Source organism: Corythoichthys intestinalis, chromosome 15, assembly GCF_030265065.1.
Source record: "Corythoichthys intestinalis isolate RoL2023-P3 chromosome 15, ASM3026506v1, whole genome shotgun sequence".
Taxonomy (NCBI): domain Eukaryota; kingdom Metazoa; phylum Chordata; class Actinopteri; order Syngnathiformes; family Syngnathidae; genus Corythoichthys; species Corythoichthys intestinalis.
In genome coordinates this window covers 15,208,507-15,224,318 of record NC_080409.1, presented here as the reverse complement: position 1 = coordinate 15,224,318, position 15,812 = coordinate 15,208,507, and the positions used below count along the sequence as shown (strand labels likewise).

Here is a 15,812-nt window from a genome sequence, read left to right as displayed (position 1 = left end):
TAAGTTATCAGTAAAATAACGATTAATTTTTTAAAGATGAATCAGTAATTAAATTACTTTTTCAAGTTATTCGTGACAACATTGCCCATAACATATGTTAGTCGAGAAATCCTAATAAGCTAGCATGTTTTGGAAAACAATACCACGTTGCCTCTGTTGACATTCGGCGGAAACCCCGCCCAGCTTTCGTGACGTCAAGGTTTACGCAAACCAAACCGGAAGTCTGGGTGAATCTCCTCCGCTGTTCACAACAACAAAATTATTTGTAACGTCTGACCTCACTATGGACGAAATAAGAGTGTTAACGTTTACGACTAGCTACGTCGTGTAAAACGAAAACAAACTACAAACGGGCTAGCAGCAGTTAGCCTCGCTAGGATGGCGTCCTCAGTGGGACTACCGCTGCTCGCCGCGGACCAAGTTGCCTCTTTCTCCGCGAGCAGGCCTCCGCAGCCCCCGCCGCCTCGCCTGCATCCGGCCGCTGGCGTCATGGTGGAGTCTGTGGACGACGCGGAGGGACTTTTTGTGGCGGTTGAGCGGTGCCCTCTGTGTAGCACATCCCGCCGGAGGTTGACGTGCGCCCGTTGCGTGCAGGCCGGAGACTTTGTTTACTTGGACGGAAGGAACACGGAAAGGTGAAGGCAACGCAGAATTTCGCTGACAATTTTGAGCATTTACGCTTGACCTCCGTGTTTTACGCCTGTTAACTATTACTGTCAGGTATAAGACATTTTTGGAATATGAAGTCCCCCTTTAAATCCGCGTCATTGTCACCCATGAACACAAAATAGATGTTGGAAAACATCCAAACCAACATGGAAACCCCTCATGTATACATGCACTACCCGTTCTCAAAGTATTTAGCATTCATAAAAATGTTATTAACGATACCCTTGTACAGAATTTCCATTCCCGAGTTTTCATTTGAAGTTAAAATGTTCTAGACTCACTTTGTTTACGCTCTTTAGCAGCGTTAGCATTGCAGCTAACACTGGAATCATTTAGCTTACCCGAATTTCAGCTAAATGTACACGTTATTTTCTACTTTTAATTTCGCTTGACTGACACATTGATTGGTTGTCTGACACGGTTTGAAATCCGAATATGTTCCTTTGCGTATATGCACAAAAAATTGACAACTATAATCCGGATTGCTGTTAAATTTTACAATACTGTTGTTCTGTCAATCACTGCTTTTAAGTCTTCACTCATGAACTCATGAATTATCATTGGATGACTCAAACGTCTGAAAGCAAAGTTTATTTTCTTGTGAAGTCACATCCTCCATGTCTCAGGTGCGCAGACAAGATGGCAAGGCTAAGGACGCTGAAAGCAGAGAAGGATCAGCTGCAGCAAAGGTAAGAATTCACACGCATCAATGTCAAAGTTGGTATTCATTGCCCGTGTGCTTCACAGGGTGGTCCACGCCATGCACAGGAAGTTGCAGACTGACGAGACGGTGAGTTGTGTACGACTGCGTGTTTGACAGGAAGTCGTTTGTGACCGTGTGGTGTTCAGAAATGGAAGATGATGTGGTGCCGCATGAAGATGGAGCAGATCAACCAAGCGCTGATTTGCGCACGTCAGGACGTCAAGAGTGGTGAGTCAGGATTTTCATTTTTCTTCAATTCATCATCCAAATACCCAATTAATACCCGCGTACGAGCAACCCGAGTCTCGGGTTTGGAAATATAATTGGAACCGGTTGTGACAAAATATCGAAACAGTGATATATCGTGATACTTTGTATTCCAAAATGTTATAGATATGCTCCTGCAGGAATCGAGATATCATTTTAAAAAGGTGTCAATGTCTTAAAAAAATAAATAAATAAAAAGGAACAAACAAGTTGCTGCCAAAGTCTTCCACCATAATATTGTCTCAGTTAACTCTAAGGCTGCCTTGGCGGTGCTCGATACCCAATCCAGTTAGACTGGGAACGTTCGTTCATTTGAAACCAGAGCATTCACAGTCATTCTGTCAGATTTTCAGGGCATTTATAGGTCACTTGCTGCATATTTTAGAGCATTTCCAGGTCATTTCCTTTTGAGTTTTGATTCACTGCCTATTCATAGGTTGATTCCCAGGTTGCTTCCTGTTCTGTAACACAAAATGAACAGGAGGTGACCCATAAAATACCCCCAAAATCAACAGGAAGTAACTGAAAATCTACAGGTACAGTGGGGCAAATCAGTATTTAGTCAGCCACTAACTGTGCAAGTTCTCCCACTTGAAAATATTAGAGAGGCCTGTAATCGTCAACATGGGTAAACCTCAACCATGAGAGACAGAATGTGGAAAAAAGAAAAGAAAATCACATTGTTTGACTTTTAAACAATTTATTTGCAAATCATGGTGGAAAATAAGTATTTGGTCAATACCAAAAGTTCATCTCAATACTTTGTTATGTACCCTTTGTTGGCAATAACAGATGGCCAAACGTTTTCTGTAACTCTTCACAAGCTTTTCACACACTGTTGCCGGTATTTTGGCTCATTCCGTCCATGCAGATCTCCTCTAGAGCAGTGATGTTTTGAGGCTGTCGTTGGGCAACACGGACTTTCAGCTCTCTCCACAGATTTTATATGGGGTTGAGATCTGGACACTGGCTAGGTCACTGTGATTTTCAGTCCCCCCCCCCCCCACATTCTATCTCTCATGGTTGAGGATTACCCATGTTGACAATTACAGGCCTCTCTAATCTTTTCAAGTAGGAGAACTTGCACAATTGGTGGTTGACTAAATACTTATATGTCCCACTGTAATTGACCTTAAATGGGCCAAAATTACCTCATTGCCTGGCATTGGCTGCTACTGATGGCCATAGACGTTCGATCCGTTTGAAGTGGGAGGGTGGCAGCGAATGAACATTCGTTCATTCGCTGCCACCCTCCCAGTCTACCAGTGATAAACTCATTCCAATTCACAGCAGAAGCTTGTTTTTCTGTTTATTAGTTTTTTTTTTTGTAGAATATCCTAGTAATCATAGAAGCTGTACTACAGTGTGTTCAGCTTAACTTGTACAGTCCTAACATGGCACTGGTGCGATATTGTCCATCAGACAAGGAGTTGCTGCTCCGCTCCCAGGAGGAAAGTCAGCGTCTTCAGCGCCGCGCCGGCCGCCACCAGCAGAAGCAGGAAAAGATCGAGCGCCACAACCGCCGTCTGGGCGAGCTGCTGGAGCGCCGCCGCCAGGAGCTGCGCCAGCTACTGGCCCAGCTAGCGGCAACGCGCCGGGAGCACATTGTGGAGTTGACCGCTCACATCTTCCCTACTCGCGAGGAGAAGGCTTGCAGCAGGTAAGTCACAGGTAAGAATACGGTCGACCCGTGGCCAGCTGACCCCGCCGGACCTTCGCCCTCCAGGGACCCCGCCGATGCGGCGTCTGAATGCGAGGCGGCACTGACGTCCAGCACAGTGAGTGAGCTGGCCGAGGCGCGGCGGACCACGTACCTGTCGGGTCGCTGGATCTGGGACGACCAGAACGGAGAGACTAGCGTCAGCATCACAGGTCCCGCCGTCACACTGCCCAGCAATGGAGATTGCTCCGCCTACTACAGCTGGGTAGATGAGAAGAGCGCCAATCACGGGCCCGGTAAGTCCCACTTTGTCGCTTGAGTCCAATAAAGACAACTAAGAAGGGTCACTTTCACTACTACCCGATTAGTCTGTTGATTTTTTTTTTTTTTTTTACTAAATCAATGGTTATTTTTTGCCTGTAAACCAAAATCAACAGGAAGTGACTCATAAAGGCCCCAAAATTAACAGGAAGTGATCCAGAATTGCCCCAAAATAAACAAGAAATTAGCTGGAAACCAACAGCAAATGACCTAAAATGCTCCAAAATTAAACTTATTGGCTGCAGACAACCGCAGGGGACGTCCAATTCATTTGAATTGGACGACAAAGTTTTTTTTTTTTTTTTTTAACGTCATCGAGCGGAGTTGCAGCAGGAATAATGGAGTTGGTAAAAAGTTCTCTTTATGTGCAGACGTGCGAGGTATTACTTGTATCGCGTTCAAGAACAGCTCGGATTTATAGTCCTCAGCCACCTTGCTGTCCGCAACAGTGTGGACCCCAGCACGTCTATTGTACATAATTTGATTGGACTCGTCAAGTGTCAATACAAACGAAAGTGTCCTTTCCATTTTTTCCATATGTGACGACCAGTGTTGTTAATAACGGCGTTAGAATATAATGGCGTTAGACTATAACGGTGTTACTAACGGCGTTATTTTTTTTAGTTGTGAGAAATAGGGATGTCCTGATCCAGGTTTTTGCACTTCCGATCCGATACCGATATTGTTTTGCACTTCCGATCCGATACCGATATTGGCCGATACCAATACCGGCCTATCTGAGCATGCGTTAAAGTTTAAAGTCATTTAGCCTCCTTACTTAGTTGTCAGACTCATGCTGAAAAGGGTTTTAGTACTCTTGATAACAACTAGCCAGCTGAATTAGGTGAGTTTGAATAACACACAATGGTTGGTAACAAGAAACTGACCTGTTTATTGAGTGACAAACACAAAACATTATAAATAACAAACAGAAATGGCATAGTCAGTCAGTAAAACGTGCAAATAATATTGTAAACTGTCTTAAAAAAGCAAAACACACAAACAACCTCAGTGGAAAATCCCACAAAACCCCCAAGTTATTCGATGCTTTTAATGTTTCGTGCATTAGTTACAAAAATTGTATAAAAAGCCTCTCAGGTTTAAATAAACGACTATTTCAGTATCAAGTTAACATTTTAAAACAGTAAATAAAACACTCAAGTTTCCATTCTGTATCAGCAGCTTTAAACTACATTCAATTCATTTAATTTTGCGAATCAACTGTTAAAGTTGTTAAAATTGCTCCCGTTATTCCATAATTTCCCTTCTGTCTACTTTCGACATGTGAAAGTTTTAAAACTGTTTTGAAGATAGATTCAAGTCAAGATTTTGCCGATTTAGGAGTATTTTAGATTTAAAGTTAATTAATTAGTTTTCATTCATTTTTAATTAATATTCTGTCCGAACAAACTTAACAAGAGGCAAACAGACAGCGGAGTGCACCAATCAGCGACGGGCAGACGTGCCGTTAGCAAAGCGACGAGGGCAGGACGAGGGACTTGCGCGCGGAAGTAAACATATGAGGAGAACGGAGTTTATTCAACATGGCTAGCGCGAGACAGACTGTTGTCAATGACTCGTGTCGATGTGTTTTAGCTCATTTAAAACTGAATTTACCGCGGATCGGAACATATTCTCGGCTCTCTCGTTCGCCATCCGTGTTGTTGTAGAGACGACTTTCGGCGCGCAAGAGTGACGTTGCTCGTGAAGAACACGTCACGCAAATAAACAAATCTGATTTGTCGATTGATTTTGTACCTACTCGAGAGGCTGTGTCCCAGACTTTTCTCTCAGTGTTTGAAAAATGCAGGGAGAACAGTCTAGCCGTGCCAGGCAAACACTCAGTTGCCTAGACATTTTTCCGAGTAAGGCCAACGACGTCATGCATCAAGAGAGACAATAGCTAATTAATATGCTCACTCGCCACCCTGTGGTCTGGGGTGTGAATTGCAACCTGTCAAAATGACAGATGGACTTCAGTTTTTTCCGTCACCGTTTTAAAAAACCGGTCAACGACGGAAAATATTCGGTTAACGCGACCCCTGCCTACAAGCTACGCCCACATGATGCTACGGTAGATATCACATATACGTATATAGAACTAGATGCAAATGAAAGACACGGCGGCATTAACAACATGAATAAAGAAATAGATGCGTTAGTAAACAGCCGTCATCTTAAAGCAGTAGACTTCTCTTGAAGGTTCTGTTGTAGAGAGCCTTCCTAGCGAACCTAAGTAAAATTTTATCTAAAATGCTCCTAAATCGGAAAAATCTTGACTTAAATCTATCTTTAAATGATGAAACCGTTTTAAAACTTACACATGTCGAAGGTAGACAGAAGGGAACTAATGCAATAACGGGAGCAATTTTAACAACTTTAATGGTTGATTCACAACATTAAATGACTTCCACACATAGCAAATGCTACTACCTAGTTATCGCAATACCCCTATATCTAGTTTAGTTTAGGGTAAAGAAGTGGGCAAGGGCCAGTTGTCCCAAAAACCCTTTAAACTTCACATTGTGTGACCTGTCTTTTTTTTTTTTTTTTTTTTTGGAAAAAAAAAAAAAAAACATCAAAATTATCACCTGTTACTTTGCGAAGTAACTAATTACTCTTACATTCAGGTTAACTGAGTTACTAACGTAATTACTTTATGGGAGAAGTAATTTGTAAGTGTAATTAATTACTTTTTTAAAGTAAGATTAACAACACTGGTGATGACCATCAATCATCCCCCTATGTTTTTTTCCAACACATTGTTGAGGACAGCAAGGTGGCTGATGGCTAGAAATCTGAGCAGTTCTTGAATACCTCGAACCCTAACGTTGCCCGCTCAGAATAGTAACACATATATAATGCCATATTTGTTCGCCTTTGTGAAAACGCAGAGAAACAGGCAGCTTTTTTGAGAAAAACTACAAAGGTAAATTATAAATCCCTCACAGCCTTGTTGCTGAACGTGTTGCTAAATCCAAAAAGTCCCACACTGTGGCAGAGACATTAATACTACATGCCTGCAAAGCCATTGTCAGTGAGATGTCTGCCAGGATATTGGCTTTATGTTCATCTAAACAGACTCAAGTCTCACACTGAGTAAGTATAAATATTGAGATTTTATATTTACAGATAATGTACAGAAAGTAATTTTGGAGATTTTTTCCAATGTAAAAACGTGCCGTGACTCAGAAAAGGTTAAAAATAGCCTGGTACACCAGACTCACCGCTATTCCAACTATTGAGTCTGGCCACCATTCAGCGGATAAAATTTCCAGGGCGGAGCAAGCCACAGCAAACAGACAGTGGAGTGGACCAATCAGCGACGGGCGGACGTGACGTTAGTAACGCGACGAGGGACGCGTGCGGAAGTAAACATACGAGGACAGCGTAGTTTATTCAACATGGCTATCGCGAGACAGTCTGTTGTCAATGACTTGTGTCGATGTGTTTTTTGTAATTTAAAACTGATTTTACCTTGGATTGGAACATATTCTCAGATCTCCTGTTCGCCATCTTTGTTGTTGTGGAGACGACGTCCGACGCGGAAGAGTGACGTTGCTCGTTAAGAACACGTCACGCAAATAAACGAATCTAATTGGACGGTTGATTTTGTTCTTGCCCGAGAGGCCGTTAATGGGCTGGGTCCCAGACTATTCTCACAGTGTTTGAAAAATACAGGGAGAACAGTCTGGCCATGCCAGGCAAGGTTAAAAAACACTGTCTCATGCATAATTGATATACTCCAGTTTGCTCGGCATCGAGACGGGAGGGGCTGAACCCGCCGCTGGGCGAGCGGCGACTGCTTCACACAACACACATCGTCGACCTTCTTTTTCTTCTGTTGTATTTTCCCTTGGCAAACAAGCTCGTTAAAGTACCGCCAACTAGTGGATTTAAATGTGAAGGAGTTTGTCACGAACAAAACAAAAAAACACAATGTTAATGGTCACGTATGTGCGAGGAGATGGAAAAAAATAGAGCACTGTCTCCAATTTTAGTCGCAAAATGTGACCATTTGGTCGCAGTCAGGAGCCCCACAATAAATTTAGTTTGCAAGGCTCTCATTTTATGAAATCTCTTTAGAGGGAGACTGTATGTTGTAGAGGTGTGCAAAATTTCCGATTCTGAGATTATTCGCGATTCGGCCGTGGAAGATTCGAGAACGATTCACAAACATCCAAATTCCGATTATTGAAATATGCCAAGTAAAGCGGAAGTACAACACACTCAGCGCGCCGCGCGGACTTCGGGACGGAACGGAGCGGGAGTAGCTAAACATTATGCTTCTCATTAACCGGCCCCTCGGGTAATGCCAACGCTCAACTCACGGCTCTAGCTCAACTCATGCCACGAGATAAAAAAACACAACAACATACCTGACTGCTGCCGAAAAGCTGCTACAAGTACAGCTAAGCTACATAATGTTACGGTAGATATCATTTATATAGGACTAGATGGATTATAGACTCGGTAGCGGTAGCAGCACATCTGCAAAAAGCTAGATGCGGGCATTAGTAAACGGCCGCCATCTCAAAGCAGTAAACTTCCCTGCAATGCTATTGTAGCGAACCTTCCAAGCAAACCTAATTAACTTTTTATCTAAAATACTCCTAAATCGGTAAAATATTGACTTGAATCTATCTTTAAAATAGTTTTAAAACTTTCACATGTCAAAAGTAGACAAAAGGGAAATTATGGAATAACGGGAGCAATTTTAACAACTTTAACGGTTGATTCACAACATTAAATTAATTGAATGTAGTTTAAAGCTGCTGATACAGAATGGGGACTGGAGTTTTTTTATTTAATGTTATTTTTGTATATTTGTTTACTGCTATATGTTAACTTGATACTGAAATAGTAGTTTGGTTTAGCCTGAGAGTATTTTTGAACAATTTTGGAACTAATGTACAAAACTTTATTTTATATAAAAAAAAAAAAAAAAGGAGGAGGGTGCATCAATAATCGTTTTATAATCGAATCGGAGCCTCTGAATCGTAATCGTAATCGAATCGTTAGGTGCCCAAAGATTCCCAGCTCTAGTATGTTGTGTGGTTATGTTTTTTTATATTGTATGTGTTTGGAAGTCGAGTTAAAGTGTGCAAGTACACCAAGTACACCATGATTGACTGACAGCAAAGTACGTTTCAGAACTGGACCACATCAACCCAGCTCACACCATCAGCGCCGCTCTGTGTTATGCCACACAGCTCCTCACCATATTGTCTCACATCCTGGACGTCAACCTACCCAAAAAGCTGTGCAACAGGTGCCGACATGCCCGCCATTTGCAAGAAGTTGCATACGCAGAAACCTGTGACCCTTTCTGTCTCTCCCCCAACCCCCTTCCTCCAGTGAGTTCTGCGGGGACAACTTGAGTCGCTTCCGCTTCACACGCGCCCTCAGCAAGCTCAACACTAACACACTACACCTCTGCTTCTCACAGGTAAGCTTTTTTTTTTTATTTGTGTTTTCTGCACGTGTGTTTGCATTTGTTGTATGTATGTGTATTTAAAGATTGTCCACTTTTAGTTCAACATTTAATTTTATATTCATTTATCTTGCATACCAACTATACTTACAAATGCTGCAGGTTCATTTCAGTAGATATTAAAATATTTCAAGTTCTATTATTTTTTTTATGTGCTCATTTCAACATTTAGGTATTTATTTCAATTTTAATAAAAAATGTTTAATATTCATTTATTCAATTTTTTAAATGAATATTAAATAACTTTGATATCAATGTTGTAATAAAACATTAAATAAAAAAAATATTAGGGCTGTCAAAATTATGGCTTTAACGAGCGGTAATTAATTTTTTAAATTAATCCCGTTAAAATATTGACGCAATTAACGCACAAATGCCACGCTCAAACAGATTAAAGCAGTGCTTCTCAATTATTTTCTGTTACGCCCCCCCATGGAAGACGTAAATGTTTCGCGTCCCCCCCAACTCTCTGCCGCCACAGTAAATAGTATCATTTGTCTATATTACTATTATACTGTAAGTACGCCTCTGCCTAACATTGTGTCCTTTTTTTCTATTAAAGAAAAAAAGTAACATAGATCAACTTATAATAAAGTATAACTTTATTAACATTGTTTTGTTTGTAAGAGAAAAGATTAAACGCGCGTCAATTTGCCTGAATTAAAAAAAAAAAAAAAGTCACATCCAAACTGTAAAAATACACTCAAGGTACATTTTTGACCATTTGATACTGAAAAATAAAATGTAATAAAATAAAAATAAAATGTAATAAAATCAGTAAATAATAACAAATTCAAATTGATTAGAAACATTAACTCTTGAGGACAATATGCCAAAAAATTTGACCGAAAAAACAAAACTGAATAGAAGGTGGTGGGGGGGTGTCTTTGGACAGAAGGACAGTTTTTGTTTTCGCTGCTCACAATATCACCACAGTGCTCACTGGTTTACTGATATAACACTGACAAAGCGGGACGATTGTGACAATTGGCAATATTTGGCACGTTTTCGCTGAAAAACAATCAAGCGGCTTATCAATGAGATTGAAGTCTAATGTCTTTAAGTGGCGTCTTAATTGATTTGGCTTCAGACTGTCCGCTATAATCATTTTTAGACACCGTAAACAGTGGTCTTTCCTCACCTCCCACTGTATTAAAAGTCAAAGCCAAAAGGCAAACGGCCCGAAAAAAGCGCATTCTCGGCGGCCAAGGGAGAACCGTAGGTGAGGGTAGTGGGGGCCGTTAGGGACATAATTCAGGATTACCTTTCACACACACTAGTCAAACGTTCTCACACACACTACTGAAACGTTTTCTGCGCACGCATACATGTGAATCACATGTATACGAGCGAGAATTTCACATGTATGCGTGCGCAGAAAATGTTTCAGTAGTGTGTGTGAGAACGTTTGACTAGTGTGTGTGAAAGGTAATCCAGAATTATGTCCCTAACGGCCCCCCATAGTAAACGGCTTTCGAGCGGCGCACCACTGCGCTCTTCATATCACTGCCCCCTTGGCATCGCTCTGCGCCCCCCTAGGGGGGGGCGCGCCCCACTATTTGAGAAGTACTGGATTAAAGTGAGAGCACAGTGAAAGGTGTACTTACTGTGTTTTTCGGAGTTTTGCCGCCCTCTGCTGGTGCTTGGTTGCGACTGATTTTATAGGCTTCAGCACCCATGAGCATTGTGTAATTAATTATTGACATCAACCATGGCGGGCTACTAGTTTATTTTTTGATTGAAAATTTTACAAATTTTATTAAAATGAAAACAATGAAGAGGAGTTTTGATATAAAATTTCTATAACTTGTACTAACATTTATCTTTTAAGAACAACAAGTCTTTCTATCCATGGATCGCTTTAACAGAATGTTAATAATGGTAATGCCATCTTGTTGATTTATTGTTATAATAAAGAAATACAGTACTTATGTACCGTATGTTGAATGTATATATCCATCTTGTGTCTTATCTTTCCATTCCAACAATAATTTACAGAAAAATATGGCATATTTATAGATGGTTTGAATTGCGATTAATTTTTAAGCTGTAATTAACTCTATTAAAAATTTTAATCGTTTGACACCCCTAAAAAATATTTATATAAATATATATATATATATATATATATATATATATATTGATATAATAACATATTTAACAACTAATTTATTCTCATTTTTTGCCACTCCTTTCATATAAATGAATTTATTAAAATATAACCATTTGTATTTACATTTTTATTCACTTTTCAATATGCAAGTATTAATTATGAATATTTTGATATCATTTAAATTTGTATTTCAACATTTTTTTCATTTCATGTTGGCATAAATATTTATGATCAACATTGAAATAAAAAATTAATAAGTACAAAAATAGTTAAATCTATCAATACTGACCTAATTTAAGAACTTATTCAATTAGATTTAATCTGGCACTCCTGGTCCTTCATATAGATGAGACTGTATGTGCGTGTTAGTTTGTTTTTATGTATATTTTGGAACCCCGTATTTTTTCAATATTTGAAAATTTATGTTCAAATATTTCAGTATTGGAAATTAAAATTTTTGTGGGGGGAACCAACACAATGAAAATGTTAAGTGGTGTTTATCCTAGTGTTTTCCAGAATTTAAGAAAAAATGCAATTGAAATGAATGTCAAAACTGCCAGCTGTCAACCCATTGTGAAAACTCCCACAGTACTTGGGTTCCACACGCAACACTTTGCTTGTGCTAGTGATAAATGTTCTGAGGGGAAAAAAATGCATAAAACAAAACCAAAATGTTACGCAAGTGTACCGAATCATCATGCGAAACCGAAACTGTTCAATACATCCACGTGAACTGTTACACTCTTAAAAAAAAAATATATATATATATATATATACAGTGGGGAGAACCAGTATTTGATACACTGCCAGTGGGTTTTCCCATTGTGAGTGTATAAAATACTTGTTCTCCAGTGTAACAGTTCACGTGTATTTGATTGTATTTGATACACTACAATGGTTTTCCCATTGTGAGTGTATCAAATACTTGTTCTCCCCACTGTATGTGTGTGTATCTGCATGCAGCATGTGGACAGCGACAAGCTGCACCCGCACCACACCCTCCGCAATATCATGTTCCTGGTCTCCACTGAGAACGCCAACCTGGGCAGGTGAGCCGCCGCCAACATCGTGTCGAAGTGGGACCGAGCGTTGACTTTGACTCCGCCGCCCCCTTCAGGACGGGTCCCTTCGAGGCCAGCGCCGAGCTCGAGGAGTCCATGGAATTTGTCGAGCCCGAAGCTTCGGGGCCTGCCGAGGAGAGCGGCGACGAGACGGTCACGGACGACGAGACCGACCTGGGCACCGACTGGGAGACTGTTCCCAGTCCGCGCTTCTGCGACATCCCGTCACAGGTGCGCGAAGGTTTGGCCCCGATTCGGCGCCATTATCATCCTGAATGCCACCTTGTCCTTTCTGCAGCCCATGGATCTCTCCCAGAGTGCCCTGCAGGTGTCTCAGCCGTCCGTCAACACGGGAGGAATGATCTCGTCCGCTGCCGCCTCCGTCACGTCCTGGTTCCGAGCATACACGGGCCAGCGCTGAGCCACCTCCTGCTTTTTACTTTTCTTTGTGCGTGTATGAGTGTTAGCGGGGGAGAGACACTGGTTACCATGACGACGAGGGACACTGTTTACAAGAACTTTGATTGACACTAACTTTTTACCAAAGTCACAATCAGACAATGGTGGGAAAGACACACTGAAACACTTTGACCGATCTGAGCTCTCAAGGAATCAAATGTTTGCTGTTGCCACAGAATGTACTGTTCAATAAAAAAATGCTTTTTAACTCATTGGCTAACATTGCATGCGCTAGAGGCCCAATCCATTTGAAGTGGGATGGCTGGCAGTGAATTAAACATTTGTTCATTTGGTGTCACCCCTCCAATATAAAATTAGTCGGACTCCTACTTGTGACACATTTAAATTCACAACAGGACGAAAAGAGCCACATGATTGGGCGTTCAACATCGTCAAAGGCACTGAAAAAGTCATTTGCTGCCTTTGATAGAGATAAGACAATGCAAATTGGAACAATGACATATGCTAGTCCTTCTCAAAAAATTAGCATATTGTGATAAAAGTTTATTATTTTCTGTAATGCACTGATAAACATTAGACTTTTATATATTTTAGATTCATTACACACAACTGAAGTAGTTCAAGCCTTTTATTGTTTTAATATTGATGATTTTGGCAAAAAAAGTCAAGAGAAACCAAAAATCCCTATCTCAAAAAATTAGCATATATAAAGAAGCTACTAACCTAATCATCTGAATCAACGAATTCACTCAAAACCCCTGCGAATGATTGCTGAGGCTTTTAAAAACTCCCAGCCTGGTTCATTACTCAAAACCGCAATCATGGGCAAGACTGCCGACCTGACTGCTGTTTAGAAGGCCATCATTGACACCCTCAAGCACGAGGCTAAGACACAAAAATTTCTGAGCGAATAGGCTGTTCCCAGAGTGCTGTATCAAGGCACCTCAGTGGGAAGGAAATGCTGCACAACCAGAAGAGATGACCGCACCCTGAGAAAGATTGTGGAGTAGGGCTGATTCCAGACCTTGGGGGACTTGCAGAAACAGTGGACTGAGTCTGGAGTAGAAACATCCAGAGCCACCGTGCACAGGCATGTGCTGGAAATGGGCTACAGGTGGCGCATTGCCCAGGTCAAGCCACTTTTGAACCTGAAACGGTGGCAGAAGCGTCTGACCTGGGCTACAGAGAAGCAGCACTGGACTGTTGCTTAGTAGTCCAAAAGTACTTTTTTCAGATGAAGGCAAATTTTGCTTGTCATTCAGAAATCAAGGTGCCAAGAGTTTGGAGGAAGACAAGGGAGAAGGAAATGCCAAAATGCCTGAAGTCCAGTGTCAAGTACCCACAGTCAGTGCCAGGTCAGCTGCTCGTGTTGATTTACTGTGTTTTATCAAGGGCAGGGTCAATGCAGCTAGCTATCAGGAGATTTTGGAGCACTTCATGCTTCCATCTGCTGAAAAGCTTTATGGAGATGATTTTTCTTTTTCAGCACAACCTGGCACCTGCTCACAGTGCCAAAACCACCGGTAAATGGTTTACTGACCATGGCATTACTGTGCTCAATTGGCCTGCCAAGTCTCCTGACCTGAACCCCATAGAGAATCTGTGGGATATTGTGAAGACGAAGATGAGAGACACCAGACCCAACACTGTGGATAAGCTTAAGGCTGCTATCGAAGCATCCTGGGCCTCCATAAGACCTCAGCAGTGCCACAGGCTGGTTGCCTCCATTCCACGCCGCATTGAAGCAGTCATTCCTGCAAAAGGATTCCTGACCAAGTATTGAGTGCATAGCTGATATAATTAATTGAAGGTTGACTTTTTTTGTATTAAAAAACACTTTTTTGTATTGATGTATCAGATTAAGTATGCTAATTTTTTGAGATAGGGATTTTTGTTTTTTCTTGACTTTTTTGCCCAAATCATCAATATTAAAACAATAAAAGGCTTGAACTACTTCAGTTGTGTGTAATAAATCTAAAATATATGAAAGTAATTTTTATCAGAATATTACAGAAAATAATGAATCTTTATCACAATATTGTAGCGGATGATGTTCTGTCTGTGTTGCCGTGTTCGGCCGCTCGTGTCTCTCGACTCTAGTGTCCTTGCCGGAAACGTGCACGGCTAAAGAGTTCCCCCTCGGAACCCAACATTCCCCACATATGATTGTTTTCATTTCATGGTAGGACTAGGTTTTCTCCACTAGAGGGCACTCATGCTTTGTCGGCAAATGAGGCTTCATTTCTGAATTTTTTTCTCTCTTCGAAATTCAATGACATTTTTTTGTATTTCTTAGCTTAATGTGGTTATGTAGTAGGTTATAGTCTTCTTAAAAGTATAATAATAGAAGTTCATATAGAAAACTGTGCTGGGAAAAAAGCGAAGTTACAATATTACTCATTAAGAAAGTTGCACCGATACCGATACCAGTATCGGCAGGGGGCGCCGATCCGGGCCGAATTGGTGGTATCGGTATCGACGAGTACCAACATTTAGGGCGCCGATATCATTTACTGGCATCATTTGAACGCAAATATACTGCACTACCCACATGAGCTAACTTCCCAAATCTTTACATCTGTAGTCTTTGTCTCGATATTACCAAACGCAATTTACACCTTCGTTTTCATTACTACGGATGTACATTACAACGCATAACCGCGACGTTACGCTGATCATTTAACACAGTATTTATAATAGATTAGCATGCGTATGCTAACGCTTGATGTTGTAGCGCCGATGGGATCAGTAAGATTAAAACCGTGGGAGACTAAGCAAACTCATGGTTTCATGATGAACAATGAGTGGCAAATTAAGAACGCCGTACTTCAAACTCATCCTGTTTATGAAAGTCGATTGTAATATGCTGGTGTTGTGCAGTAATGAGCAGAAGTGACTTCTGTTGCCAGAAAACACTCAAGCGGCGCAGCGCGCACACTAGATATCATCAAATAGTAATCTAGATGTCCTATGTTAGATCCCATGCCAACTCTCGCGCGCACACACTAGATATCATCAAATAGCAATCTAGATGTACTTTATTTGATCCCATGCCTGCCATTAGCTGCGTGAGCCCAGAGCGACGCGTAGTCCATAGACTACAT

General features: G+C 41.1%; 1 protein-coding gene across 1 annotated transcript; it reads left to right on the top strand.

The window, feature by feature from the left end:
- Positions 1 to 199: 199 nt before the first annotated feature.
- Positions 200 to 12,955, top strand: atg14 (autophagy related 14). The gene is made up of 11 exons (XM_057860170.1): positions 200 to 635; positions 1,296 to 1,358; positions 1,417 to 1,459; positions 1,519 to 1,600; positions 3,062 to 3,299; positions 3,366 to 3,595; positions 8,775 to 8,892; positions 8,979 to 9,069; positions 12,191 to 12,276; positions 12,345 to 12,519; positions 12,587 to 12,955. The coding sequence occupies exons 1-11, from the start codon at positions 379 to 381 to the stop codon at positions 12,707 to 12,709; spliced, it is 1,506 nt and encodes a 501-aa protein (XP_057716153.1). The 5' UTR covers positions 200 to 378; the 3' UTR covers positions 12,710 to 12,955.
- The last annotated feature ends 2,857 nt before the right edge of the window (positions 12,956 to 15,812 follow it).

Excerpts from the sequence above, each read along its gene's own strand:
- atg14 (XM_057860170.1), top strand. The coding sequence starts at position 379 with ATGGCGTCCTCAGTGGGACTACCGCTGCTCGCCGCGGACCAAGTTGCC. Across the intron at positions 3,300-3,365 it reads GAGGAGAAGGCTTGCAGCAG|GGACCCCGCCGATGCGGCGT; the intron begins GTAAGTCACAGG and ends TTCGCCCTCCAG. Across the intron at positions 9,070-12,190 it reads TACACCTCTGCTTCTCACAG|CATGTGGACAGCGACAAGCT; the intron begins GTAAGCTTTTTT and ends ATCTGCATGCAG.